The sequence below is a fragment of the Marmota flaviventris genome, chromosome 11 (assembly GCF_047511675.1).
Source record: "Marmota flaviventris isolate mMarFla1 chromosome 11, mMarFla1.hap1, whole genome shotgun sequence".
Classification (NCBI taxonomy): Eukaryota; Metazoa; Chordata; class Mammalia; order Rodentia; family Sciuridae; genus Marmota; species Marmota flaviventris.
In genome coordinates this window covers 55,532,241-55,560,225 of record NC_092508.1, presented here as the reverse complement: position 1 = coordinate 55,560,225, position 27,985 = coordinate 55,532,241, and the positions used below count along the sequence as shown (strand labels likewise).

The 27,985-nt window shown below is 39.6% G+C and overlaps 1 protein-coding gene and 1 long non-coding RNA gene across 4 annotated transcripts in view; one reads left to right on the top strand and one right to left on the bottom strand.

Moving 5' to 3' along the window:
* Window position 1: 1 nt before the first annotated feature.
* Window positions 2–27,977, bottom strand: Nfe2l2 (NFE2 like bZIP transcription factor 2). 3 transcript variants are annotated; one of them, XM_027946012.3, is made up of 5 exons: window positions 27,783–27,977; window positions 3,186–3,452; window positions 2,464–2,553; window positions 2,061–2,249; window positions 2–1,566 (listed from the first exon to the last, which is right to left on the bottom strand). In XM_027946012.3, the coding sequence occupies exons 1-5, from the start codon at window positions 27,825–27,827 to the stop codon at window positions 343–345; spliced, it is 1,815 nt and encodes a 604-aa protein (XP_027801813.1). In that variant the 5' UTR covers window positions 27,828–27,977; the 3' UTR covers window positions 2–342. The 3 variants fall into 3 exon arrangements, with proteins under 3 accessions (XP_027801813.1, XP_027801815.1, XP_071475140.1); XM_027946014.3 differs by lacking the exon at window positions 27,783–27,977 and adding an exon at window positions 27,233–27,317; XM_071619039.1 differs by lacking the exon at window positions 27,783–27,977 and adding an exon at window positions 26,617–26,662.
* The window catches only part of LOC114101122 (uncharacterized), a 38,438-nt gene continuing 37,831 nt past the window's right edge, over window positions 27,379–27,985 (top strand). Inside the window, exon 1 of the long non-coding RNA XR_011709102.1 lies at window positions 27,379–27,599. This is a non-coding gene — a long non-coding RNA (uncharacterized lncRNA). The remainder of the gene's footprint in view (window positions 27,600–27,985) is intronic.

The window sequence follows — 27,985 nt, the reverse complement described above, 5'->3', positions numbered from 1 at the left end:
GTTAGTTTTGCAACGATTTACTTTTATCCAGATGTCATCATATAAATCTATGAATGTAACAAATGAGATAAGAACAGTATAAATAAGTTTTGTAGTATTTACACTTATGCAGAATCTAGCCCAAATGGTGTCCTAAGAAATTATAGTTAAAAGTGAAATCACTGATTCAATGTACTGATATTTTAATGCTTTTAAATTTCATATTATCTTCTATACTAGCTTTGGCTATAATTTTGCATAGAATTATAAAGTATATTTCTGCATTTCACATCACAGTAGGAGCTTTTAGTATTACAAAAAAAAAAAAAAAACTAGCTCAGAAAATGTCAAATTCTCCCAAACCTAGTTTTTCTTAACATCTGGCTTCTTACTTTTTGGAACAAGGAATACATTGCCATCTCTTGTTTGTTGCAGAGAGTATTCACTAGGAGAATAAGGTTTCCCATCTTCATCCCGTAACATGCTAAAGACTTCAAGATACAAAGTGCTGAGTTGTTTTTTCAGTAGATGGAGGCTTTTGTCATTTTCTCCTTTTTCTTTAAGTAATTTTTCTTTTTCATCTTTTAAATGACCTAAATCCTGCTCCAGTTCTACTATATTTTCCAGTTTTCTTTTTCTGCAATTTTGAGCAGCCACTTTATTTTTACCCCTCCTACGTATATCTCGAATTAATGCAAGTTGGGCTTCATTGAATTGTTCTTTGGACATCATTTCATTGAAGTCATCAACAGGAAGGTTAATGATTTTTTCCACAGGGAATGGGATATGGAGAGCTTTTGCCCTAAGCTCATCTCTGGTGAGATGAGCCTCCAAGCGACTTGAATGTTTGTCTTTTGTGAATGGGGTTTTTCTATGACCAGGACTTAAAGGCATTTCTTTCTTTGGTGTGTTTTCACTGTAGGCATCATGCACGGGTGCACTGTGCACTTGAGATGGTGACAGAGGTTGCACTGTATCCCCAGAATGTATTGGCTGTGTTTTGGGAGCATTCTGTTTAACACTTCCAGGGGCACTATCTAACTCTTCCATTTCAGAATCACTGAAGCCAGGTGGTGGGTCTCCATAGATGGAAGACTCCACTGAATGTTCTGGTGATGCCATGCTAGGACTTGTGTTCAGTGAAATGCCAGAGTCAGAATCATTGAATTCTGCTGTGCTTTCAGGATGATTTTGGTTGAAAGCTTTACAGAGTGATAGGTCAGAACCATCAATGGGTCCATACAGAAGTTCAGAGAGTGACTGACTCACAGTAGCAGAGGAGGGCATGCTATTGCTGGTACTAGGTTCTGCTATGAAAGCAGAATAAAATTCATCACCAAAATCTGTGTTTAATGTGGCATCTGAATTTAATGAATTCACTGTCAACTGATTGGGATCTTCTGTGGAGAGGATGCTGCTGAAGGAATCCTCAAAAGCATTCAGAAAATGTGGACTGCAGTTCCCTACTTCTTTCTCCAGTGAGGGGATGGATGGGTAGAAATAATTGTTGTCGATTTCTGTCAGCTTGGCTTCTGGGCTTGGAACGGTGGTAGTCTCAACCAGCTTATCATTTTCAATATTAAGACACTGCATGGAAAAGAAGTTTACACTATATGAACCAGTATTAAGTTTTTTTCCAGTTTGACCCCAGGGCCTTGCACATGCTGTGTAAGCATGCTACCACTGAGCTACATTCCAGCCCCTTTTAAAATCTGTTTTGAGACTGGATCTCACCAAGCTGGCCTCAAACTTGTGATCCTCCAGACTCAGCTTCCTGAAATCACTGGAATTAAAGGCTTGCGCCACCATGCCCAGATTACCTCAACTTCCGTTCTATAATCCAGAGATTAATGTCCATTTTCAATAGATGTATACACCTAAGCGTACGTATTATTTTCAAGAGTTATAGATCTGATCTATAACAGCCCATTAACAAAGTGCATGTTAAGTGAACCTGGGAAGTTCTTATGACCAACTGAAAAGCATTTTCAAATCCTTCCTATGAATAGATGGCATATAAATAATAATCAGAATGACTAATTTAATGGTACATCTTCAGTACTGCATTGTATCTTAGTTACCTGTAATTCTGGAATGGAAAATAGCTCCTGCCAAACTTGCTCAATATCCTGCTGCATGTTGTTTAAATCAGCCATGGCTCCATCAAGAGAAGTTTCAGGTGACTGGGCCTGAGGAGGAGCATTGAAGACTGGGCTCTCGATGTGGCTGGGAATATCAGGAACAAGTGACTGAAATGTAGCTGAAGAAACCTAAAATTGACAAAGCATTTATTTATCTACATGAGTATGTCACCAACAGTGGATAAGCAGTCTCCAAGGCACTACATACAAATAGAATGAGCTGAGCTGCAGTTCTGTACTTCTATTTACCAACTTCTGACCCCAATTTTATTATTTCTTTTAAATGAATACACATTAAAAGGACTTATTTATAGAGTTTTGCTGTTAACCAAACGTTTTATACCTCATTGTCATCTACAAATGGGAATGTCTCTGCCAAAAGCTGCATACAGTCATCGAAGTACAGAGCATCTGGTTTGGGAATGTGGGCAACCTGGATTAAAAAGGGAAAGGCATAAAGGAAGAAAAAAATTGTTAAATGTTTCATTGTCAAGCTAAATATTCATGATTAATGTTCATAAAATGTTTACAGTCTAGTTAATTGCTTAGTTCAGAAATCAGTTTGATACACAGACTCAAACCAGACTACCTGGATTCAAATCTTAACTCCCTCATTTTTGTTAGTGGTGATAGGGATTGAACCCAGGGCCTCCCAAATGCTAGACAGGCACCCTACCACTGATTACACCCTTAGCCTTCCCCTAATTTTTTAAGTGATCTAGGCAAATTTTAACCTTTTTTGAGCTTCAGATAAAAATGAATATTCTTCACTTATATAGAACATTGTTTGCCCTAATACCGTAAGCAATGACTATGGCTAGTTTTAGTACTGCCAGTACTTCCAATGTACAAAGTTCTTTCATGTGATTTATGTCCTACTAATCTTACAACAGGTTAAGTACTGAATTTATCAGAAGGCTGTGATTTGGAAGTTAATATGACATGGTCACAAAAACATAGTTAAAGGCAGAGCTGGAACTCAAATCCAAATATTTTCATTCCTCGGTCAGTGTTTCTTCCCTTAAACCCTGCCATATACTTTCCCCCAAACTGAGTACTCTGTACCTGGGAGTAGTTTGCAGATCCACTGGTTTCTGACTGGGTGTGCTGGGCTGGCTGAATTGGGAGAAATTCACCTGTCTCTTCATCTAGTTGTAACTGAGCAAAAAAGGCCTTCTCTTGCTCCTTTTGGAGTTGTTCTTGTCTTTCCTTTTCAAGTTTTTTCTGTTTTTCCAGCTCATACTCCTTCTGTCGCTGACTGAAGTCAAATACTTCTCGACTTACCCCAAGATCTATATCTTGCCTCCAAAGGATGTCAATCAAATCCATGTCCTATGTTTAAAGCAGAAAAGGAGAGATCATGGTTAAGATGGTCCACATAGGTTAATTCACAGTATGCCATGGTTGATGGTGGGGGAGATTACAAAACTCAAGTGAGAACACAAGATCCAGTGTTCTAGGAAAGCAGTTACTTTTGACTCAATGAACCTATTCACTAAAACAACCAACCTATGCCGTCTAATGTTTGAATCACTGGTAAGGTGTAGAGAGGACTAAAGGGGGAAGGGTTACCTTTTGCCTACAGAAAAGTTGGGAAAGCGGTATTGACTGCCTACTAGCCTCCTTCCTGAGAAATTCTAAATACTGTGTGTGGTGGGGGTGGTGGCTAGAGAGTGAACCCTGGATCTTGTACATACTAATAAGCATATGTTCTACCACTCAGCCCCTAATTAACTTTTTAAGAAACAAAGCAAAAAAAAATATTGCTCTACAAGAAAGATTGATGGTACCTTTTTTCTCCCACATTTTTGTTATTGGTATATTATAGTTGTACACACTAGTGGGTTTTGTTGTTACAATGAATAAGTTTTAAGATTGGGAACAATCTTACAAACAGGGGATGGTTATTTTGAATTAGTAACACTTTTTCCTATTGAAAAATGTATCAAAAGCAGTTTTTCTGATTTGTAACTTTAGTTTGGGGAAAATGTCTAAACAGAAAATTTATAGCAGTTTCATTTAATGAATTACCTATATCAAAGTGAAATTGAGAATGGAAAAGTGAAGCCCTGAGCAATAGGAACTGGGGCCCTAAAGGCCTCAGTTCTGCTTAGGGCTGGCTGTGTCAGCGTGCCTGCCCAGTAGAGGTCTAGAGCTCTACTCTACTTGAAAGGATAAAAATATAACATGGCTGCTTCCTCAGTGAACACTTGAGACTATTTTTACCCCACACAGCAGGATCAGGTCACCTGACCTGGAGACAGCACAGTGGCGATCACACCAAGAATTGATTTAACCCCCCCCCCATTATTTTTTTTTTTCCCACTTCGCCCTTCTACCAGATGTCTACAAGTTTCAATTGGTTTTAGTTATGATTAATATTATTTTATCCTGCATTAAAGTGTAAAATGTACAAATGTTATGTATGTTGATAGCAATGGGCTCTACTACTTTGGACTCCAGGTCAATAGATACTAATGAAGCTGGGGACCTATCTAATGAGAGCCTGGAATAACATTCGGGCTGTCTAAATGGACAAAATGAACAATTTAACTTTTCCCAAAACTATGTATAGTATCTTTGAAGCAGTGAAGCTGCTTGATCCTTCCTCAGGGCATGTCTGAAACTGATTACTAAACATGTGCAACATGTAAATAAAAATGATGGAGGCACCTTAATATGAAGCAAATTGGATGATGTTGTGTTGGTGAATATTATTTTTGGTGACTCTGGTGTTGGGTGGTGGGGACCCCATATACATTTATATATACCTTTTTCACAAACAGTTCTGCCACCTAATTCCTGCTATGACTACCTTTCAGTGCACTACAAATTTATTCAGTATGCTTTTATTTTTAATTTCCCATACACATTCAGAAAAGGACAACTTGATGGATCCTTATCAACAGGAAAAATACAACAGAAAGCATCATTTGGATCAGCTGTAGAACATCCTGTCGCGGGCAATGATCTGAAACAGTGGTAGATCCTGGGAGGCTGAGCATCTCTCATAGTCCTAGCTTTCCATCTCCACTATGAAGGCAACCAAAAGGTTTTCAAAGAACAAACATTATGTTCATTAGGGTAGGGATTATAATGGCACCCACACAGATGTTATCAAAGTGTTCTAAGAGGTTTTCCTCTGTGCTTTTAACTTTGTAGTTGAAGAAAAAAATTAAAGCTTAATTTTAAAGCAATTACTTTTGGTTTCCTAAAAACAGATGTTCTAACCAAGTTTAGAATGCAGCAACAGTGATTTTCTCCTCCCATCCTTAATACGTCATGCTGTTACTCTAATTTTCCCACGTTTCAGAAGGAAAATGCTTGTAGATTTGCTATTGCATGAAACATTGAAAGCTTTACATTTAATATGAACAGGAGTTTATTAGCCCACACTGGGAAGACCCACAGGCTCAGTGTTGTGCTCTGTGCTGACCAAACAGGCAGTGAGCATTTCCTATGAGAAGCCGTGTGACCAGGCACATGACTAACTGCACAAACGACCCATCTCTGCAAAGCTTGCACATCGTCTAAAAGGAAATAATTGTCAGGGTGGAGCCCGTAACAAACGAGGACTGAGGAAGAACTAAAATTGCTCTTCTGCACAGAAGCATAAGATTGAAGAAGTACAAGTGCCTGACCTCCTAACAAGGCCCAGAGGAGGATAGCCACATTGTTAGTTATTTCCTTAAAACTGATGAAAAAGCTTCCCAAGGGCCACAGAAGTGCTGGCTATGAGCCTTCATGTGGCATATGGAGCAAATCCTGTCTGCCACTTAAAAGAGTCTGAATTTTTGTTGTTCTTTTGTGAATTTGAGTGTGTTGTAAATTATGTTGCAAGTGTGGCTTACAAAAAAGAAGACAATAAGAAACACAATTGTTGGACAATTTATGGTAAATCACCATCTGGCCTAATGGAAAAATTCATGTTTAAAATGTATTCATCATCATTTGCCATCTGTATAATCTTTCACAGGTTTTATGGGAAATTATCTTTGTACTAGGATAAACAAATAAGAAAGGCCTTGAATACAGAATCCACATAAAATGTTTTTCTGCAAGCCAATTTTAGTACTTTGAACAAACAGCATTTATCATGTTCAGGTCATCCAAAATATCAGAAAAGATAAGGCACAAATAACATGATCACCATCCTTAAATAAAACTATTCAATAAACAAACTCTGGAATGGTATTTGAAAACTAAAATGGTATGTTTTACACATGTGTAAATGAAGCTCACATCCTATTTCCTTTGGAGAATTGACTGAAAGTGGTGGCACTCTTTTCTTCTAAAAATAAATGCATGTGATCTGTAATCCCAGCTACTCAGGAGGGTGAGGCAGGAGGGTTGTGAGTCCAGTCTCAGCAACTTAGTGAGACCCTGTCTCAAACAACTAAAAGGGCTGGTGATGTTGCTCAGTGGTTAAGCACCACTAGGTTCAATCCCTAGTACCAAAAAACAAAACAAAAAAATGAATTTCACTAATAAAGTGCTAAAAAAAGTACATATTATTTAGTAAACACAATGAAAACAGATCCTTACTGCTAACTTTGAAAGCAGAATTTAGATAGCATCTTCAATTACTCTTTGTTTTTTCTTTCACAGATTTCATTTTTTTATATTATGCCCAGGTGAATATTCACCTAAAAGTTAAATCTGATTTAGTCTTTTCTTCCCATAGACACTGCCCAAATTATTTTTTTTAAACAAAACTAGACAGAACACGGATCATACTCTATTGTATGAATGAATTACACAAAAACAATTGAGGGCCCCAATGGCCGGGGGGCCGGCTGAGACAAGAGGATCATGAGTTCAAAGCCTGCCTCAGCAAAAGCACTAAGCAACTGAGTGAGACCCTGTCTCTAAATAAAACACAAAACAGGGCTGGGTATATGGCTCAGTGGGTGAGTGCCCCTGAGTTCAATCCCTGGTACCTGTCCCACCCCACCCAAAGAAAAGAAAATTTAGGGCAAGCCTGAATTTTGAGGAATTCATTAAACAACAAAAAAGATCCTAATTTACAAGGTTCTACTTTGCAGTCCTAATGCTTATTAAAATGATACCAAGCAGAAGTGGTTTTAAAATACTTCTTTTGAAGACTATTATATTTCATGAATATTTATGTACCTATATACTTTTCTAGGGCTTCTGTCCTTCATGGCATTACAAGATACACAGTGCAGTGCTAATTGTTTTCTTAGAATTCTAGATCATCCAAAATATCAAAAAAGATAAAGTACAGATGGCAGGTCATTCTTTGTAGTTTGTCCACATTCAAATACTTTTGAGTTTTTACAAGACTGATTTGCTAATTCTTGCTTGTGTTGCTACAATAATTGTAGATAATTAAAATTATAAAATGATTATAAATATAGATTAAGAGAATGTTGGAGACAAAAAGCCATCTAAGCTAAGTAGAAATGTTGCTCTGTTTATTTCTACTTATAGCACAATTATAAAAAATACTGATCTAGCAACCAGTTGTAATACATCAGCAGAATTCTTAACAGGTCTTAAGAGTTACCACTAAACCAAATTTTCCTTGTAAAGAAATCTTACTCAGGAATTCTTCCTCAGTCTTCAACAGCTAGCTAGGGATATTTTACCCACATAAAAATTCCCGAATTCACACCAAGAGATAGATTATTCAATAAGTTAAAAGGCAAGGTCACTATGTGCCATTCCCTGGATTGTAGAGCCATTACTATCCTTCTCCTCTTGTGTCTTTCAACTAGAGTGGTCCAGTTTCCTCAGATTGGCAGGTTACTATACACGGACATTTTCATGTGCCTGCTTCCTGTTCACAAACAAGTTTCTCAGCAATGACTCAATCTAAGAAATATGATCCAAGCAGCTTACTGGAACTCTCACCCATTACCCTTGTCTATAAACTCTAAAGCATGATGCAAAGATAAAGCAAAACTGCAAAGTGGTTTTTCTCAAGAGGAACATATGTAGTTTAGTCAAAAAGAAATCAGAAGAGTTAATTTCCAAAATAGTAGGTGACCCCATCTGCTAAAAAATCTGCACAGCTCCAGCTTTTCTGTGAGAGGTTTCACAGCTGAGTCCCAACAGGGCTGGTTTTGGTTATTTGTATTGGAGCAAGATCCTTCTGCTAGGCTTCTTAGGGGTTATACAAAGATTGTCACTTCTTTGCCAAGAGAATGGCTTGAACTGACAAAGAACTTTGAGGATATTTTGAGTGAGCTATACTGAGCATTCAGTTTTGGAAGTCTATCCTCCACGTATGAAAGGCACACTTGGATAGACGTTCCACTACTATCTGAATGATCCTATAGGAAAACACACATGTATACCCCATGTTACCAACAACCTTGGAGAACATTACATCCAACGCCCTAACCTACTTCATCTAACCTACATGGAAATTAATTGGACACGGACCACCCAGGCAGCTCTAATGGAGGTCAAGCAGCTGTGTTGCTTGTCTCCTGGGTCCTTCTACAGGGGTGTCTCCATAAAGAAAAACTCAAACCAAAGGGGCTCTTTACAGAAACTTCCACCACTTCTAAATTTCCCAAAGTCACCCTTACCCTATTTTGAGGTCCTGCGTTTGTAAAACAATTACAACAACAAAACCCCCACCCTTCAGGGTCTATCCTTTTCATATTTAACTACTTAATATTAGCTAAAAAGTAAAAAGCAGGACAGTCACTCAGGATTGGGGGCCGAGCACTCAATGTCACGCCAGTCAGAGACCTTGTTTGATGTGGCAGTGGTTAGGGACACTGATGGGAGTGATGAATTTTACTGATACATATATATATTTTTACCATATTATATGTTAATAATTATAGGCTAACACTTAGCTTTCATTTTAAAGATGTCATTAAAACACTTTACTTTTTTAATGTAAACTTTCCGAGTATAAAATATTTCTTAAAATAGTAATCAATAGTTAAAACCTCAGTTTTCCACAATGGTGGTATTTACAAAAGGTGATGGTCAAGATCAACAAGATTACTGCACATACCTTAATCCATCTACCCACCTCTCTTACACACTTACAGGCCACCTGTAAGGTGCCAGGAGCCATGCTAGGTGCCAGGGATATAAAGATAAATAAGAGACAGTCTCTGACCTTATTATGAGACAACAGGATAAAATGCACGAGCAGCCCAGGTAGCAGAGAGGAAGTACCACTAACCCTGCACAGAAAGGCCTCACAGAGACGACAGCTGCCATAAAGTACATCAGTCCTGACTACATGAACATTCCTACCCATTTGAAAGGAAAGGAGGCTACAGAGGTGATGAGAACACATAAAAATAAACACATCTCCACACTGTTTCTGTGTTCTTGTCTCCCTTGGTGGTGGTAGTGTTTTCCCCCACTGACACCCCTACCCGAGGCTCAGATTCTCCAGCGCAAGGGAAATTCTCAGACTCAGAGACTTCCTCCATGCACTTGAACTTTTCTGTCAGCATGACTCATCTCAGCCGGCATGGGGCATGGGAATTACTGTTTATGCCACACAGTCAAGGAATGCTTCTGGAAGGGACCATAGGAATCATCCAAATAGCCCCTCTCATTTTGTGAACAGGGAAACAGGTTTAGAGGGTGAAATAACTTACAGTCCAACATCAAAGGATTCTTTCTCACACTATCCCTTTTCTGATTCTCTAATTTTACAACTCCTACCAAATTATTTGTGAGAAAAAGATACACCTTTGCTTCACTTTTGCTTTTAAATGCACTTCATAGTTTACAGGAGTTTTAGTGTGAGGGAAGGAGATCAGTATCGTATAATCTTCATTTCTACATGAGCATGTTGAGGCTCTGGGGTTGGAGCTACTTGTCCCAAACATGTGTTCAGCAAGCAGCCACAGCTAGGACTCCAACACCAAACTTCAGATTCAGAGTCTGAGGGAGTTCTTCTCATACTCGGGCTCCAATGCATTCACACCCCAGCAGAACAAGGTCTGGAAACTCTAGTTTTAGTCCCATACCTCCATCCCCCAAGCAGGAAATTAAGATGTGGAAGTCAGCCCTCTGAACCCCTGGACCTGACTGACCCAGGAGTCTTAGACGCAGATCAGACCAACTCACAGGAAGTTCAGCACTGAAACGATCTTCTATAAAGCCAATATTTACCCTACACTATTTATATTTCTTATCAACAGTTTTATTACAATACTCTGATTAGACTAAATTCCTTTTGGGCATGACAATATATTTGAAAAGGAAAAATACATGTATAGGTATAACATTTAAAAAGAAGAAAGATCAAAAAAGTAATCTCCAAGTTACCCTCCTCAAAAGCAACCACTTGTATTTTGTGTTTCCTTAGGGAAACATGCCATTATATGTCCACACAGACATACAAAACAGCCTACAATCACAAGGTTCCGTTTACCCTGCACTCCTATTTAATATATTCCAGAGATCGTTCAGGTCATAGAGTTATCCCACTACTTATAATGGTCAGCATTTTGTCATATAATGTACCATAATAACAAATGACTCAATAGTGTAACAATCAGTCCCCCCATTCAACTTTTGTTTCTTTTGGGGGAGGGCAGGGCATGGTATTGGACATTGAACCCAGGGTACATGCTAGGCAAGTGTTCTACCACTGAGCCACATCCTTAGTCCTTTTTATTTTATTGTGAGACAGGGTCCCTGTAAGTTGTCCAGTCTGGCCTCAAACCTGCCATCCTCCTGCCTCAGCCTCCAGAGTTCCTAGGATTACAGATATCACAGGTATGTGCCATTGTGCTCAGCTTCTAATCTTTTTGTTATTACAGATAATGCCACAATGAATATCCTTGTACATAAATGACTTCATATGTGTTTGAGGATATCTGTGAGATAAATACAAGTGGAAATGCTAGGTCAAATAGTACATGCATTTTAAAATATGACAGAAGTATCTATCAAATACAAAACAGCTCTATACAAAGGTTGTGCCTTTTACACTCCTACTGGTAATGTGGAGTGCCCATTTCCCTACCTTTTCCAACTCAAGTGCCCTTTACATCTTACATCATACTGGCCTGTGGTACCCACTCAATAAATACATATTTGGGCAGGGGGTACAACTGTGGAAGAGCACATGCTTAGCATGCACAAGGCCTTAGGTTCAATCCCCAGCATTAAAATAAAAAATAAAAAAAATTAACGTACAGGTCTCCTGTGTTCCATAATCATTCCAAAACTGGACCATTCCCAGGATTTTTAACAACAAAATGGAGGCCAAAGACAAGAATAAACTTCCCCTGCATAAATGTCGGCTTGCAAATAGCACTTCTTTAACCACCAATCTGTGCCTAGCCATAGTCCAGCCAGCTAACCTTGGTTTGTGCTTTCTGAGCTGGCAGCTTACTTACAAAAGTAAGAAACAAAGCCTATGACATACAGAGATAAGGCAGGTGGGACAAAGTCCCAACAGGTGGAACACTCAAAGCACAACAGTCCAATCAGCAACCTCAGTCTTTCTAATATACAAGATAAACTTAAGGAAAAAAGAAGGCATTCTTTCTAAGGATGTGTCTCAGAAACAGGTGTCTGTTGGCCACTAAATTACATTTAGAACACATAACTGATTATAAAAAGAGCCAACAGTGATTTTGGAGACTACAGTCCAGGCTTATAAAAATAGCCAGTTAAGTAGGCAACCAGCTAGAGGTTTCACCTGCCTGAACAGACCCCAGGAGGGTTCATCTAGCTATCTAACATAAGCCAGATTTCAATTTAGACTTTTTTTATTATAATTTCTAGTACTTAAAAACTCATTTAACTATTAGGAATTATTCTAAAAACATACTTTTTTATTTTTTTAATAGTTCTTTTTACTTATATATAAAATTAGTTTACATTCTGACAAAATTACAAAAGCATGGAATATAATTTACTCTAATTCAATCCCCAGTACTTTCCTTTGTCTACCTCTCCTCCCCTTCCCGTTTCCTTCCCTCTAATCCACTGATCTTTCTGAAAACAGACCTTAAAAATATTGTGTGGAATTTAACCTTAAGAGCCAAATTAATGGCCCATGAAACCCTGTTATCAGAAAATGTCTGATGTCTGACCTGCACTCTTCCAAACAAAACTATTCTTCCCCCATCCACAAGCTGTGAATACAGTTTGGTTTTCAAAGACTGTGGCTCTGCTTAACACAACAGGAGTAAGAGACTCCCAAGTCCTAAACCCTGCAAGTCATCTCCACTGCCTGGCTGCCAGCTTTCCCTACCAAGAGCAAAGGTGGCCCCAAATGCGTGTAGACCCTTGAGAACCACCAGATAGGATCACATCCAAGGGCTCCCCAAGACTTGCTGTGAATCAAGCAACAGTTCTCAGCTTCTGTGAGAAAGACAGCCTGACATCTGCAGTGATTTAAGGTCACAAAACACTTTCACTTGTATCATTATATCATTTAATCTTCAAACTACCAAGTGTGAGGAAGCCAAGATAAGGAAGGTAAAGTGTCAAAGGTTTCCTGGCTCATCAGCTGCCATCTGCAGCAGTCACAGATCCTCTCCAAACTGAGGAACATACCCATGTAAATCATTTCACCATTCAGTGAATCCTAACACCTCCCTTTCCTCCCTGTGCCCCCCAAAATAATTAAATTCCAGTCTGCTCTAAAGTTTGTTCATTGTAGTTGTGGATGGACTATTCATTAAAACCAGTTTTGAAAACAATATCATAAAAACAGGCCCACCCTTTCAAATGATCTCAGACAGCCCTAAATAAAAAATAAACACATGAGCTGGGTGCAGTGGTGCACACCTGTAAACACCTGTAATCCTAGCAGCTCAGGAGGCTGAGGCAGGAGGATTGTGAGTTCAAAGTCAGCTTCAGCAACAGCGAAGCGCTAAGCAATCACTGAGACTCTGTCTCTAATAAAATATGGAAAAGGGCTAGGGATGTGGCTCAGTGGTTAAATGACCCCAAGTTCAATCCCTGGTATCCCCAAATAAATAAGTAAATAAACAAACACATGAATTAGAAATCTCAGTCTCTTTCCTTTAGGACAAAAGCCATGAGTCTAACTAAAAATCTATGACTTGGAAAAAGTTAAAGTATGAAAACCAGTTGTATAGAGTTTTCTCAAGTAAATGTTCAGACAAATGTGGGAATATTGAATTTATTTGCCATTCCTCATAAAACTGCCATTATACTATCCTTCAACTGCCCCCGAAAATATACATCAAACACCTAACTCATCATACTGTCTATCCACTGTGAGATGTGGGATACCACCCAATAAATTTCTTAACCACCTATGATTTCTTATTTTTTGGTACTAGAAATTGATTGCAGAGGCGCTTTACCACTAAGCCACATCCCAGCCCTTTTTAAAAATTTTTTTTAATTTTTAATTTTTTGTTTTTTAAATTTTGAGGCAGGGTCTCACCTAAGTTGCTGAGGCTGGCCTTGAACTGGTGATCTTCCTGTCTCAGTCTCCTGAGTTGCTGGAATTACAGTGGTGCACCACTGCACCCAGCTCATCTAGGATAAATTTTATTCTAATTAGTTATATATGACAGTAGAATGCACTTTGATACATCATATATAGGTGGAGTATAATTTCTCATTCTTCTGCTTGTACATGATGTAGAATCCCACCGGTCATATAGTTATATATGTACATGGGGTAATAATGTCTGATTCATTTTACTATCCTTCCTTCCCATGTAGCCCCTCTCCTCCCTTCACTCCCCTCTACCTAAAATAACTTCATTCTTCCATTGGTGCACCCACACCCTAACTATGAATTAGCATCTGCATATCAGAGAAAACATTCAGCCCTTAGTTTTGGGGGATTGGATTATTTCGCTTAGCATGATATTCTCCAGCTCCAGGACAATTTTCTTTTTAAAGGAACTTTCTTCAGCTTGGACCTAGTAGTAGTTTAAATTATTTGCAGTACTAGGATTCCAGTGTCAAGTAAATCCAGGATTCAAAGCAATAAGCTATCAAGAACACCTACCTGAGACTAGGTCATATCACTTTATAAATAAATTTTTGGCCAAGATTTCTTCATCTGCAAAAGGTTGGGGCTAGATTCATTCAGTGATCCTTAAAATGTTGCCTTCTAAATGCTTTTGATTCTATGATGCCTAAAATATAAATCTAAAAACTAACTTTGAATTTTTTTTTTTTAAAAAAGGGCTAACTTGGGGCTGGGGATGTGGCTCAAGCGGTAACGCGCTCGCCTGGCGTGTGTGTGGCCCGGGGTTCGATCCTTAGCACCACATACAAAGATGTTGTGTCCGCCAAAAACTAAAAAAATAAATATTAAAAAAAAGGGCTAACTTTAGCTACTTGTAAGATGCTCTAAAGCAGCACTAATAGAAATATAATGCAAACCACACACCTAATTTCACTCTTAATAGCCTAGCTAAAAAAAAATTGAATTTAATTTTAATAACATATTTAACCCAATATATTCAAAAATTTATTTGAACATGTAACCAAAATTATAAAAATTATTGAGATACTATAAGTGACACACTCAACACACATAACAACAAATCTTACCTAATGTGACAGCATGTGTATAGTCCCACCAAAACAATAAAGGCATATTTAACAGAAAAAAAAATTATACTAGCTAGATGTAGTGATACAAATTTTGATATCCCAGCTCCTGGGGAGGCTGAGGCAGGAGATCACAAGTTTAAGGTCAGCCTGGGCATTAGAGAGACCCTGTTTCAAAATAAAGAATAAAAATTGCTGGGGATGCTCAGTGGTTGAGTACTCCTGCTCCTGGGCTCAATTCCCAGTACTGCAAAAAATAAATAAATAATAAAAATAGTAATTTAAATTTTAGCAAGGCTCATAGCAGCACACCTGTAACCTCAGCAGCTCAGTGGCTTGGGAGGCTAAGGCAGGAGGATCACAAGTTCAAAGACAGCCTCAGGATTTCAACTTAGTGAGATCTAGTCTCAAAATATAAACAAATAAATAAATAAATAAGGGGTGTGGATGTGACTCAATGGTAAAACTCCTCTGGGTTCAATCCCTGGTACCAAAAATTCAGTTCTTCAGTGGCACTGTCCACATAGCACTCCAAAGCAACACATGGCTGGTTGTGACTACATTATTGGGACAGTGCAATTCTGCAACACCCTACAAAGTGAGCCCTCCACACTCTTATAGGAGTGAATTCTACTGAACCAAACTCTTTTGCTTGGCAAATTACTTCCTAAGGATACAATGAATATCCTAGAAACATTAGCCCTTCCAAACTACACTGGGTAGTATTTACACTGCTAACAATTTGAAAAAAGCTACCTCCCTGACTTTAAAAGCTGGTATGAGTCTGAGGGCTGGCTCATAATGATTAAGCAGAGTGTTTTTATGTTATTCAGCAATGTTAGATCCAAATATCACACAATTAACAAGATTACAACAAAGGTTAGAGTCAGAGATGTAACTCAGTGATAGAGCCTCTGCCTGTGGGTTTGATCCCTAGCACCAGAATGGAATGGAAAGGAAAAGGAAGGAAAGATTACTACAAAGGTCATCTGAAGATGGATAGAAATAGAGCCTCAGGTACTTAGTATTTATTTCTGCTAGATATGTAAATTAACTTGAGTTTCAACTACTTTAAGATATATACATTTGAAAATGCACAATACCTTATACTGTTATTGCTCATCACCAGAAGCAATGTGTACCTCTTAAAAAGATTATCATTGATGTGTGTGTGTGTACGTATGTATGTGTGTGTATATATATATATATATATACACACACACATATATATATTATTCTATTAAAATTAATGTAGAAATCTTTTCCTTAATGGTAATCTTTTCAATTAACTCACTAATTATGTAGGGGACTTATCTACTAAGGCTTCACATTGAGATCTGAGAATAAAGGATCACAGTGTCAAAATTCTGAGTCCAGATAATAATGGTAATGACCACCCATTTATCACATAATTTGTATGTGCTCAACACTATTCCAAAACCCTTGTATATGCACACCAGTCCACCCAGGTGTGCAGCATTTCCATCACTGACATTCCAAAGAAAGGAAAGGGGTGTGGGGCTTGTGCCTGAAGACCTCCGTCATAGAGACAGTGACATCCAATGCAGGCACTGTTATATTACAGAACCAGAGTTCTGATCCACTCCAGTAACACAGGCTTTGCTTTTCCTTCAGAATAGCTTAGGTCTCTAAGAAGGCTGCCAGAGAGATGAGTGCCACATGGGGCCTCTGCTGCTAACCAGCTGTACAAGGTGCCTATGGCTACCACCTAACCTCACTGTGGTCCCCACAGTGGAAACCAAGACAATATCAGTCCTCACAGAATAGTTTTTCATTTGAAAAAGTATATGAATGCCTCTTAAAAACATAAAGGACAACCACAGGGTGAGGTAGTAATGCTATTAATAAATCCATCTCCCATTGCATCTCCCAAATGACCCTGAGAAGCATCTACTTTTAAAGTTTCTGGGTCTAGCCACTACATAAAAAATAGAAAATGAGATCTTAATTTGTTTATGTACCAGAATTTGCAATGGTGACAAAGGGTTGTAAATGTAAAAACCTTCCAGCTATGTCATCTCCTCAAGGGTCTTAGGTTTTCTCTTTCCCTTCACTGCTCTGCCTGTTTTTTAAGGTTAAAGCTATTCTGAGGTAGTTATCACAAAATATTTTAAAGCCTTTAAAGAATGGATGGATGGGTGGGGGAAGATAAGAAGACAGATTTGGATTTAGCCTTCTGCGAATGAACTGCCAGTTCCCAAACTCCTGTTCATATAACTTCAGTCCATATAAATTGCCTACGGACACTGGGTTTCTAGGCCCAGAACCCCAGAGAAAGAAATTTTGCCATAAGTAAGGCATGGGTCTGGGAAAGGGTTCTATGAGATGGTTTAACAATCCTCACAAAGGCAGGGAATCCAGTGTATGGGCTTATAGTGACCCTAGAAGAGCCTGGGCTGTGGGTAGGGCCTCTGCTCAACTGGGGTATGTGTAAGGCCTGGCCAGGAGTTGGTTTTCTGTTTCAGGAGGCCCAGTCTCCAGATATAGGCCCTCTCATCAGGCCAGGATATATGTAGGGAAGACCACAGGAGAATGAGAAGCATATAGCAAAGAGCAAAACAGGGCATGGATGTTTATGCCATTGTACAGCTAGAATTTGAGAAGGGATATTTTTCAAGTGGGCTGTGGAAAGCTCAAAAATCCCTGAAAAAGAAGGAATATAATAGTAAGAATAATCACAGCTACCATTTGCTGAATACTAGCACTAGTACCTTGTGCTAGATCCCATGCCAAGTTTTTATCTTCCTTAATTTGAAGAACACTGTGCATAGATATCCATAATATAAAGGTGCTGACACTAAACACAACCCACAGTAATATCTACATAACCTCCCCAGGCCTCAGTTCTTCACCTAGAAAACAGGAAGATGCTCCTTACCTAGGGGTGTAATAGGACTGCACAGGACAAAAATGGTTAAAGTACTTAGCATGCGGCTCCCATGGTCACCACTGGCAGACTCCACATCTGCTTGCTTGAGGCTCACAGACAGAACCCACAGGAGAAAGGACACTTGTCTGTTTTTTTTCTTTCCTTGGGTGAACAGTGATAACTATTGGGACTGGAAACCAAGAAAAGACTGTTACAGTGGATTGAAGATAGTAATTTGATCTTAGAGAAGGGCAAAAAGAGTCCCTGTGCACTATCTTGGGGAAGAAAAGAATCTTCTGAAAGCAGAACAGCAACTGCAAGCTGGCTTTTTCTCTTCTTCCATCAATGGAATGAATACACTGGCAGATAAGTTCCTTCTCAAACATAGCAACAGTGGAACATGCAAGGCTGAGCATAAGTGATTTTATGGTGGGACCAAAAGGAGAAAATACATTTCACTCCTTTAAAAGATCCCTTTTAATGGCAGCAGAGGTGAAATTTATTTACAATGGCAGATTCTCAATACACACGCTGATGTCCAGCCCTCTAAGCCATAAGAATACTCACTCCTACATAGCAGGACCGCCCCCCCCCCCCACATTCATTTTCCTATTCACCATAAACTTTCCAAACCCTCTGATGGCTTCCAGACACCTTGTATAAATTTGAAACACTGCACATGCTCCCCAAAGGCCTTCCAGACACCCCTGATCCATCCTTTTCAGCCTACCTTCTGGCTCATGCCTCTCCTATTCCTGGGGCTTCACTTAAATCTCTAAGTCTGAGCCAAAAGATATCTATTGGCTTAAAAATAAAGTCTAGTGAGGGCTGGGGCTGTAGCTCAGTAGTAGAGTGCCCGCCTCACATGTGTAAGGCACTGGGTTCCATCCTCAGCACCACATAAAAATATAAGAAAAATAAATAAATAATCACCGTTTAAAAAAATAAAATCTAGTGAAAATGTGACCTCCTCTAGGATGTCCTCTGTAAGTCAGGTGGAGGTGACATTTTCTCATGTAGCACTGTCATGGCCCTGTCATATATCATATACTAGCTTGTATTTATTAAGTACCAACCTCCTAGTGGGCAGTTAGCAGACTCACTCTCATGTTTATTAAGTAACTATTAAGTAAACAGGCAAAGTACTAGATGTCAGAGTTACCAAAAAGAGTAAAATACGGTCTCTACCCTAAAAGAATTCATACCCTAGGCTGAGGAGATAGAGACATTAACTAATTTATACTATTTATGAAATAAAAAACACCCTATAATTCATGTGTGCAAAGAGTCAAAGGGATAGATTAATTAGGCAATCTGAAAAATAAATACACTTCCTTGACTGAAGAGTATCTGTTGTTATCCTAGGAGGTTAAAATGACTTAACGCCATGTGTTGTGATGTACACTTGTAAAATCGATGACTTAGGAGACTGAGGAAGGAGGACTGCAAATTTGAAGCCGGCCTCTACAACCCGGTGAGACTATCTCAAAAAAGGACTGGGGTTGTAGCTCAGTGGCAAAGTACTCTTGGGTTCAATCCATAGTACCATTTTTTTGTTTTTGTTTTTTTAAATCCAACAATTTCATGCCCTAAAAGTTTCCTAAAATGCACATTTAATAAATATTTGTGGAATGAATAAGTGTACATTATTTTGGTTCTGAATTCAGTATTTTCATGTATACCTAAGGTGTCTCCAGTTAAAGACTTCAAATTACTTAAGAACTGAAGGTACCATGTTTTATATAATTTATGACCTAACTATTAGTTGTAGAAAAATTATTTAACCTCACTCCCAGTGAGAGTACTTCAAAATTAGCCTGTAGGTACTCTACTGAAGTATTAGATCTTAAGAATTATTATCTCATACCCCTTCCACATACCCCTTTCAAGGTAACAATAAAATCGATGTTTTAAGAGAACAAATGTGTCTTGAAATGTCCATTAAAAGAATTATGCAGGGGCTGGGGATGTGGCTCACGCGGTACCACGCTCGCCTGGCATGCATGCGGCCCGGGTTCGATCCTCAGCACCACAAACAAAGACGTTGTGTCCGCCGAAAACTAAAAAATAAAAAATGTTAAAAATTAAAAAAAAAAAAAAGAATTATGCAGGGGCTGGGAGTTGGAAAGCAGTTCTCTTCACAACATAGGCAGTGAGTTGGTAACATGAACCAAAATAAAATCATAATTGTTTCCTTAATCTCCATTATATTTTGTAGCACATACAATCACTGAGCTATAATTTATAGCACAATTATACCATTATCAAGTGAACTTTGGAAACCTGAGGGACATAAAAGCCAGAGTCCTACAGAGTCCTCTCTGGAGATCAGACTTTACTTGTCAGGGTCAATGAGAAGAGATACGAGGTTGCCCCACTTTCCTTAGGATGCCTCACCCCACCTGTGCAAGGGGCGGGGTAGTCCCTAGATCACAGCTGGGAAGCCACTACCTGAGGATTCCCCCAAACATAGAGCCTGGTAAAGAAGTTTCTAGAGAGTACAAACTCTTGTCTGAAGAATGACAACCCTGGACCCACAGGCCATTCTCAATCTGGGAATCAGCAAGAGAACAACATCATATACATTGTCAGTGGGGCCTACCCAGCAGCAGAAACTAACTCATCCCATTCCAGTCCTTTGAGATTGTATATCTTGTTATGTTTCATTGAGGACTACCAAGAACAAAAACACTTTCTTCCAAACTTGGTAATTCTTTCTATCACAAGTAAAATATAATAATTTTTATTCTTCATGATTTTCATTACCAGGATTTTAATGGTCAAAAAGGGCAGGAGGGGGACTAGGTTAAAAAAAAAAATCCATAGTTCTTCAACACTCTCTAGTCACAGCAGCAAAGGTCCCTGGCTACAAAACAAACCAACAAAGAGTACAGCTCTTTAAAAACTCTTGAGAGCCCAAAGTAGCAGTCACACCCCTGTGCCTGTCCTACACAAAGGAATCAACAAAGCACTGTATTCATTTCCCCTTCTGTTCTAAGCTCTTAGGCAAGTAATGGGTTGGATTCTGCATCCACGAGTAATAGTTTAATTCTGTGCCTAAGCAGAGCAGAGAAAGAACTGTCAGAGATGAAACAAAGGACAATTCCATACACCTTTATCAGTGGGCCAGCCCCCTTGTACACACAGTCAATACAGACCTCAAATTCAGGTCATTTCTCTCAGAGACATTGGAGGCACTAACCCACCTCTACTGCCAGTTATATTCCTGACAAGATAGGAAAAGGCATTTAATGGGAAAAATTATTCAAGAAAATATAAGTCTGCACTGCATAAGAATAAATGTTAACAATGAAATCTTTCTGTCCTGAGGACCTTTAAACACCTATTACATAAATCATTTGATACAAAAGTCACAAGAACAAATAAAAGAATAACATAGTTTTGAAATATTAAAGAAACAAAAAGGTCATATTAAAAGAATTTCAAGCTACTGCCAGTAGAATTTTTAAAAGCTCAGCAGCTTTCTGAGGTGACCACACACACCCCACCAAAGGGTGATGGAGAAGATGACAGTTGGGCCTCAAAAGCTCTATCTGGCAACCTGGTGGTGGTGGGGGGGGGGGCGGGTTACAAAGACAGTATACAGGGCAGGGGCTAAGTCAGCTTCAGAAGGTAACACACCACACCCAAGTCTCTCAAGCAAAACTACTGTGCTGTACCCTGCCTCCAATACACACAATTTGGAGGTTAACCCCCAGTTCCAAATATGTAAGCTCAAACACCATACAGGTAAGTACAAGTGATAGTTACTTTTTTTGGCAGATAAAACTCCAAAAACTGGAGTTGCTAAAAGTTGCCTAGGAGATTCACAGGTTTTGTTTGCAATAGAGGACGACAATAAGGAAGCCCAGGAATGCAGAGCCCTAGAGTAGGGCAGGCAGTGCCCTGGCCTGGCCTCCAGACAACACCCAATCCCAGTTTCTGAGTATTCCATCCAATCTTTTCTATATGCTATCCCCAAGTAATCTACCCACAGGCCACATTCCCAAGAAAATAAGGAAAAATTCTACTGACTCACTTGGGGGAAAACCTTTTTATAATAAGATTATCACTGAAATCTTCGCGAGGAATTTAAAGAGCTCAAGTTGTATCTACTGAATTTCAAACATTCACCAAGCACCTTGAAATACAGCTCCCAGATTTAGGCAGCAATCATAAAGTTGTGAAGGCCAGTGACCAACTTATTTTCATGATTTAAGTAAGGCATCAGCTTTGCTAAGTTACTATATAGATATTTTCAATGGGTACCAAGTCCTAAGCTAGGTCCCCTAAAGCACTGGCTTTAGAACCTGACTGTACCTTGGAATCCCATGGAAAACTTTAAAACAGCAATGCCCAAGTTAACCCCCAGGGAATCCAAAAATGTGGAACACAGTCTGGGCATCAGTACTTGAATACTGATGGTAAATCTAATATGGCAAAGCTTAAGAACCACTATTATAGGAAGCAAAAAGAAATACAAAAAAGTGGAAATCACTAAAACGTCCATCACCTAAAATGAGTAGATAACTAAAATATGGTTTATCCATACAATGAAATCTTCAACAATAAAAAGAAAGACTCACTGATATATGTTACAACATGGCTGAACCTTGGAAACATTATGCTAAGTGAAGGAAGCCATACACAAAGGGCAGATATCATCAATGTTGTAAGTTTCCATTCATATGAAACATCTAGACTAGGCAATCCATAGAGAAAAAAATAATAATAAGTGGTTTCCGGGGGCTAAGGGACTTTGGAGAAAATGGGAAGTGAATGCTGATGAGTATAGGGTTTTCTTTTGATGATAAAAATTATAGTGATGATTCCATAACTTTATGAATATACTAAACCACTGAATTAGCTTAAGTAGGTGAATCATAAGGCATGTGAATGATCCCTCACTTAAATTGTGTGTCCACCTCTCAAGGAGATTAAAATGCAGCTGTAGAGAAATAAAAAATCCTAGATACACAGGTAAGACAAGTATCAAGAAAGATTTTCAAAGGCCATTAAAAAGAACTGCCCAATACGGAAAAAAAGAGCTACACTCAGGAGGCACCAAAGTCAAAGCAATCTGATGTTTTTCTTTTCCTACCCAATCATTTTCCTTTTATTCAAAAAGGTCAGATCTTTTTAGTGTACTAGGGATACTACAGGCTCAAAGTCTCACCAAACTTACGAAAAAGGAATGACCACTCAACATTGCCAAGGAATTTTTTTTTTTTTAATACAAATTCTTCAGAATGCAAACTATTGATGGACTATAAAAACATTCAAGAGTAAACAATCCACAGGTACTTTGAAAGACTGACTTGGTGATCCAAATCTGACTTATATCCTGGATATGTCTTCCACCATTACAATAGTCCCAGGCAAACTCACATGTTAAAGTACACAAAAATTTCCAAATATGAAGCTTTGTAACACCTAGGTATTATGGTATACATGCTGTGAAAACAATGAACTGAAAGGGCTTCCTACCCTCAAGAGTTCTTAAAATTAATACAAATAGCTAAAAGGTGTTTATTGTGGCAGGGGCTCACTCAAACAGCAAAATCCAATTTTAGACAAGGCGGGATTTTGTTTAACAGTCTTATTTTGTTTTGTAGGGGTGTTAGTGTAAGAATATTATTTGTATTTTCCAACACTGTTTGGGAATATAAATATTATATACTGGAATATATTTTTGCTTTTATATCCAGAAAACATACCATTATCAATTGAAGAAGGCTTGGCCTATATCTCAGTCTTTTTAATAAATATTTGCTGATACTTATTTAAAAGTAAGTAGCAAAAAAATTTCAGTAATTTCTAGAAATCAGATCATCAAAACATAAACTATAGCCAGGTATAGTGGCGCACACTTGCAATCTCTGTGATCCAGGAGGCTGAGGCAGGAATACCACAAGTTTGAGGCCAGCCTACAAAACTTAGTGAGACCTGTTTCAAAACTGTAAGGGCTGAGGATGTAGTTCAGTGGTAAAGTGCCTCTGGTTTAGTCCCCAGTATCAAAAAACAAACACACACACACCACACACACACACAACCTCTATTCCTCACTTTATAGTAAACCTGAAATACAGATGCATTTTTACAGTCATAGACAAAGACAAGCTAATTACTGCATCTAATAAACCTGCTTCCTCTACCCTGATGTCCAACATATTTCAATCAACTTTCAGAAGTGGCTGGGCCAGGTAAACACCCTGGGGACTCACCCCCATCAACTTTTAGACAAATAAATCATCCATGGATCATAAGTTCTGCAGCATGCTCGATTCAGGCAAATCAAGTCATAATTCTGAAAACACTTTGCTTAACAATAAGGACTAGGAAATAAAGTGTTTAATTTTAAAATGTACTGTTCTCAAAGCTCTAAGTAAACTTCAACTAAACAGACTTGAGCCCTTATGCTTGCTTCAATTCAGAAGTGCCAAAACAGGGAACTAGTGTTTGAGCCAGCAGGTTTCTGCTAGCTGTTTTCAACTCAAATTCCTACCCCTTGCCCCAATTTTACCCACTTTCCTTAAACCTGATTTAACTCTGTCAATCACACTTTTCACCATCCTCACTACCAAACTTTAAAAAAATTTTTTTTATATATCGACGAACCTTTTATTTTATTCATTTATTTATATGCGGTGCTGAGAATTGAATCCAGTGCCTCACACATGTCAGGCATACGCTCTGCCACTGAGCCACAACCCCAGCCCCCCCAAACTTATTTTTGATCACTATTTCAAAACAAAAGAGCCAATGGAATACGAGAATATACCAACCAACAAAGGCAAAGGCTGAGATTAAGAAAAAAGGAAAACAGTCACTGAAAAACGTAAGGCAGAATCTCAAACACTGTTGAAACTGCCTTATAAAACCATTAGTATATTAAAACAGTCCTGCCTCTCTAATGAAATCTACCTAGGTTTGTTTCTGAAAAAGATCACAGGCTGCAATTTCATTGATGGCTTATACTCTCTCTCACTGAAATTAACAAGATCCACCTCGCTCCATGGTAAGTGGGAAAGATGCAAATATGAATCTTTCATTCCAGGCTCTTCTGCTAGTTTTTCTTAATCTATCAATTTGTTAAGGGTGGGCTTTTCCTCCTGCTTCAAGGTTAACTCCTCTTTGTTCGATGTGAAAGTGGGGATTCTGAGCTCTGTGTCAGACTACATAGATTTGAATCCTCTCTGGGCCACTCAACAGTTGGGTCACTTTAGAGTACTGGACCTTTCTCTGTGCCTCTTTCCTAACCTGGAAACTGGAGATAACAGTATTTCCCATGAAGTCACTGTGAAACTATTTATGAGTCAATTATCATATTGCCTAGCACACAGAGGTGTCCAATAACTTAATCTGTTATCATCTTAGTGCCAAATTCTTCCTAAACACGGAAAGGTTAACCTGGCTTAAAGAAAAAGTGAAAAAGAAATATATATATAAAACTCCCTATAATTGTTTTCAGTCAGAACGAAGGATATGCTTAAAAAAAAAAAAAAGCATCTGTTCTGTAGTCACAGACTCCTTTCTCATGCAGCTTTGTTAAGTGTAAGTCATCTTGAATAAAAATAAATATTAAGAAAAATGATGCATTTGGCTTACAATGCTTCCATAGCCCTAAAAAAAGACTGGGAGTTCTCCTGTTGCTGTTGGTTTCCCAGCAATGTTTGGGTTTTTTTTTTTTTTTTTTTTTGGTACTGAAGATTAGAACTCAGGGCCTCGTGCATGCAAGGCAAGCACTCTACCAACTGATCTATATCCCCATCCCTCCCAGCAATGTTTTTAAGGACCCAAGTTAATAAGTGATATTTTTAAATGGCCCTTATTATGTTTAATGCAGAGAGACTGATGTGAGTTGTGCAGTTATCCTCCTACCTGTGGGCTTCCACAATGTCCCAAGAGATTTTCCACATATCTAAAGTCAGACTGTTCTTTGCTTAACATTCATTCAAGAGATGAGAAGCTTGTCCTGTTTTTATGCTTGACTTTTAAAAATAATCTTATCAGTCTAACCCAAGATCAACTTCATCCCTCATCTACAAAAGTGCTTTATCTTTCCAAGACACTCTTGAAAAATAACTGATGGTTCTCTCTCTACTTAATGAAGATATAGAATCGGTCTGGCTCTTCTTACTATTTTGTTTCTCAACACATCCTCTGCAGAGTGAAAACCTGTAATACCATTAATACCTAATACCCACTTCACACCTGGATAGTTTCTTTGACCCTTTTGTTCAAATCTTTGACTCTTCAAACCTTTCTTACTGAAATGATTTTAATATGAATCACAATTATAAACATGAAACTGATTCTCAATTTTACTTCATTTTTTCATTGTCTTCAAATATGCAAAATGATGTGTTTGATAAAAATAACCAATTTTCCATCTTTGCAAACATAACTGAAAAATTCGTACTTATGAGAAAGGAGTACATATTTTATGCACTTCTGTATATGGAATGCAAGACTACACAGTAAAGAAAAAATACTAAAAACCAAAGTTCATTTACATCATCTATCTTTTCCTCAAACATTCCTACTGATTACTAACGAACAACAAAAAATCATAATGTACAATATACTTCTTCCTAATAACCAGAACCAGGAGAATACGATCGCAACCATTTCTGGGAGGAAAAGTTCAAGACAAATAATTTTAAAAGGAAAAAAATGTACAATTAATATGCTGTCAGTAACCTAAAAGCTTACATAACCTCTTCGGGATCAGTCTCAAACTCTACATTTAAGAGCATAAACATATTTACTGTCCTATAAATTTTTCCCCCTACAAACTCAATTATCCCCACCATTGACAAAAGAACAATCTTCTTTCAAAAGTTCCTACAAAGTATGAACAGAAAATTTTTTTACTTTTATAATAATGTACAAAACAATATCAAAATATTATGAAACACCAGTATCCCATCCTCTGCCCTTACAAAGAAAAGGTAACACGATAAGAAACTGAGGAGGCAAATTCTCAAATAAAAAATATAAAGGATTCATGGGATAAATAGCTGAAAGGAATAAAAATTTAGTAACAGGCTAAAAGCAATAGAAATTCTAATCTACACTCACAACTCTTACCCTTGACAGCACAGAACAGAATACCCTGCCTTATACATTTTGAAATTGCAATTTTAAAACGCTAAATCCAAAGACAAAGCCACCCAGGGGAAAATAACAATTGCGCAACAGATCAACAGCTCCAACTTGTCCCTTGGCCCCAGCGCGGCGAGGTTTGCACGCTATAAAGCAGGAAAGGGCCAACTGAGGGCCGCCGTGACAGCCAACCGGCCACTGTCACTGAGGCCAAGGCCACGAATGCTAGGATCCACACAGAGAGGCACCGCGCCCCTAACAAGAAATCCCGGTCACTGTCCACTCAAACCTCACAGTCCGCGGACTGGCCCTCACGTTCTGCTGCGGTGCAAGGGGCCAACCCTGAGTTCCCAGCCCAAACCTCTCCCCTGACCCAAAAGAGCGCCAAGAAACGCGCGCGGCACCCCTCCCGACCGCCGGCCGCACGTCGAGGGATTCCAGCGCGCAGGGCACTTCGTGACTCCCCCCCACCTCCGGGGATTGGGTTTTCTAGATCAAAGCTTCCAACGCGTGATCCCATGGATCCACTGGTTAGGTTACTTGGCAAAGTAGCGCCCACAGACGGACCAGCGGGGTGAGTGCGCGGTGCCACAGCCCGTACCCGCCTAAGTGGTGGGGCCCGGGGGTAGGGGGACGCGGCGGGAGAGGAGGGGCTCCAGGCCTACACCAGCAAGAGACCTCAGCTCCCCCGAGAGCGGCCCCGTGACTAGGCACATTTTTGCCGGCTCCGAGTCTGGGGAGCCGCGCAGCCCCGGAAAGGGCCGGGCCGCGCCGGCTCAGACTGCCAGCGTCCGCCCCCTCCTGCCCCGCAGCCTCTTGGGCCGCTCAAACTCGAGGACCAGGCCACGGTTCGGGGTCCCAGCTTCGAGGGCCAGGGAGCGGACGTAGACGCTTCCTCTTCCCACACACGCTGGCACAGCCCCCAACCTCTCCCCACACTTCCACCCAGCCATCCTCAGGGGCCGCAGGTACGTTGACGGTCTGACCGTCCGGCGGCGTCCCCACTCCCTTCACTGCCTCAAGGGTCGTGCAGCGGCTCCAGTGTCCGGCCGCTGCAGTCCAGGCTCTGGCTGTCCCCTCCCAAGCCGTGGTTCCCTCGCGCCCCAGCCCCAGTCCCGACACCAACGTGGAGCCCCGGGGCCAGGGAGCACCTGCTGGGACGGCAGTCCTGGCGGCGGCAACTCCATGTCCATCATGCTGAGCTGGAGATTGCGTTGGGGCTCCTCGACGGCGACCCTGTCCCGGCTGCCAAAGCGCGGCGCGGACAGGGCAGCACTGGCGGCGGCGGCAGCTCCTGGGGGCCCTCGGCACTCCCCGTTCGGCTACTCGTCCCGAGTTGCGGGCCAGCCCTCTG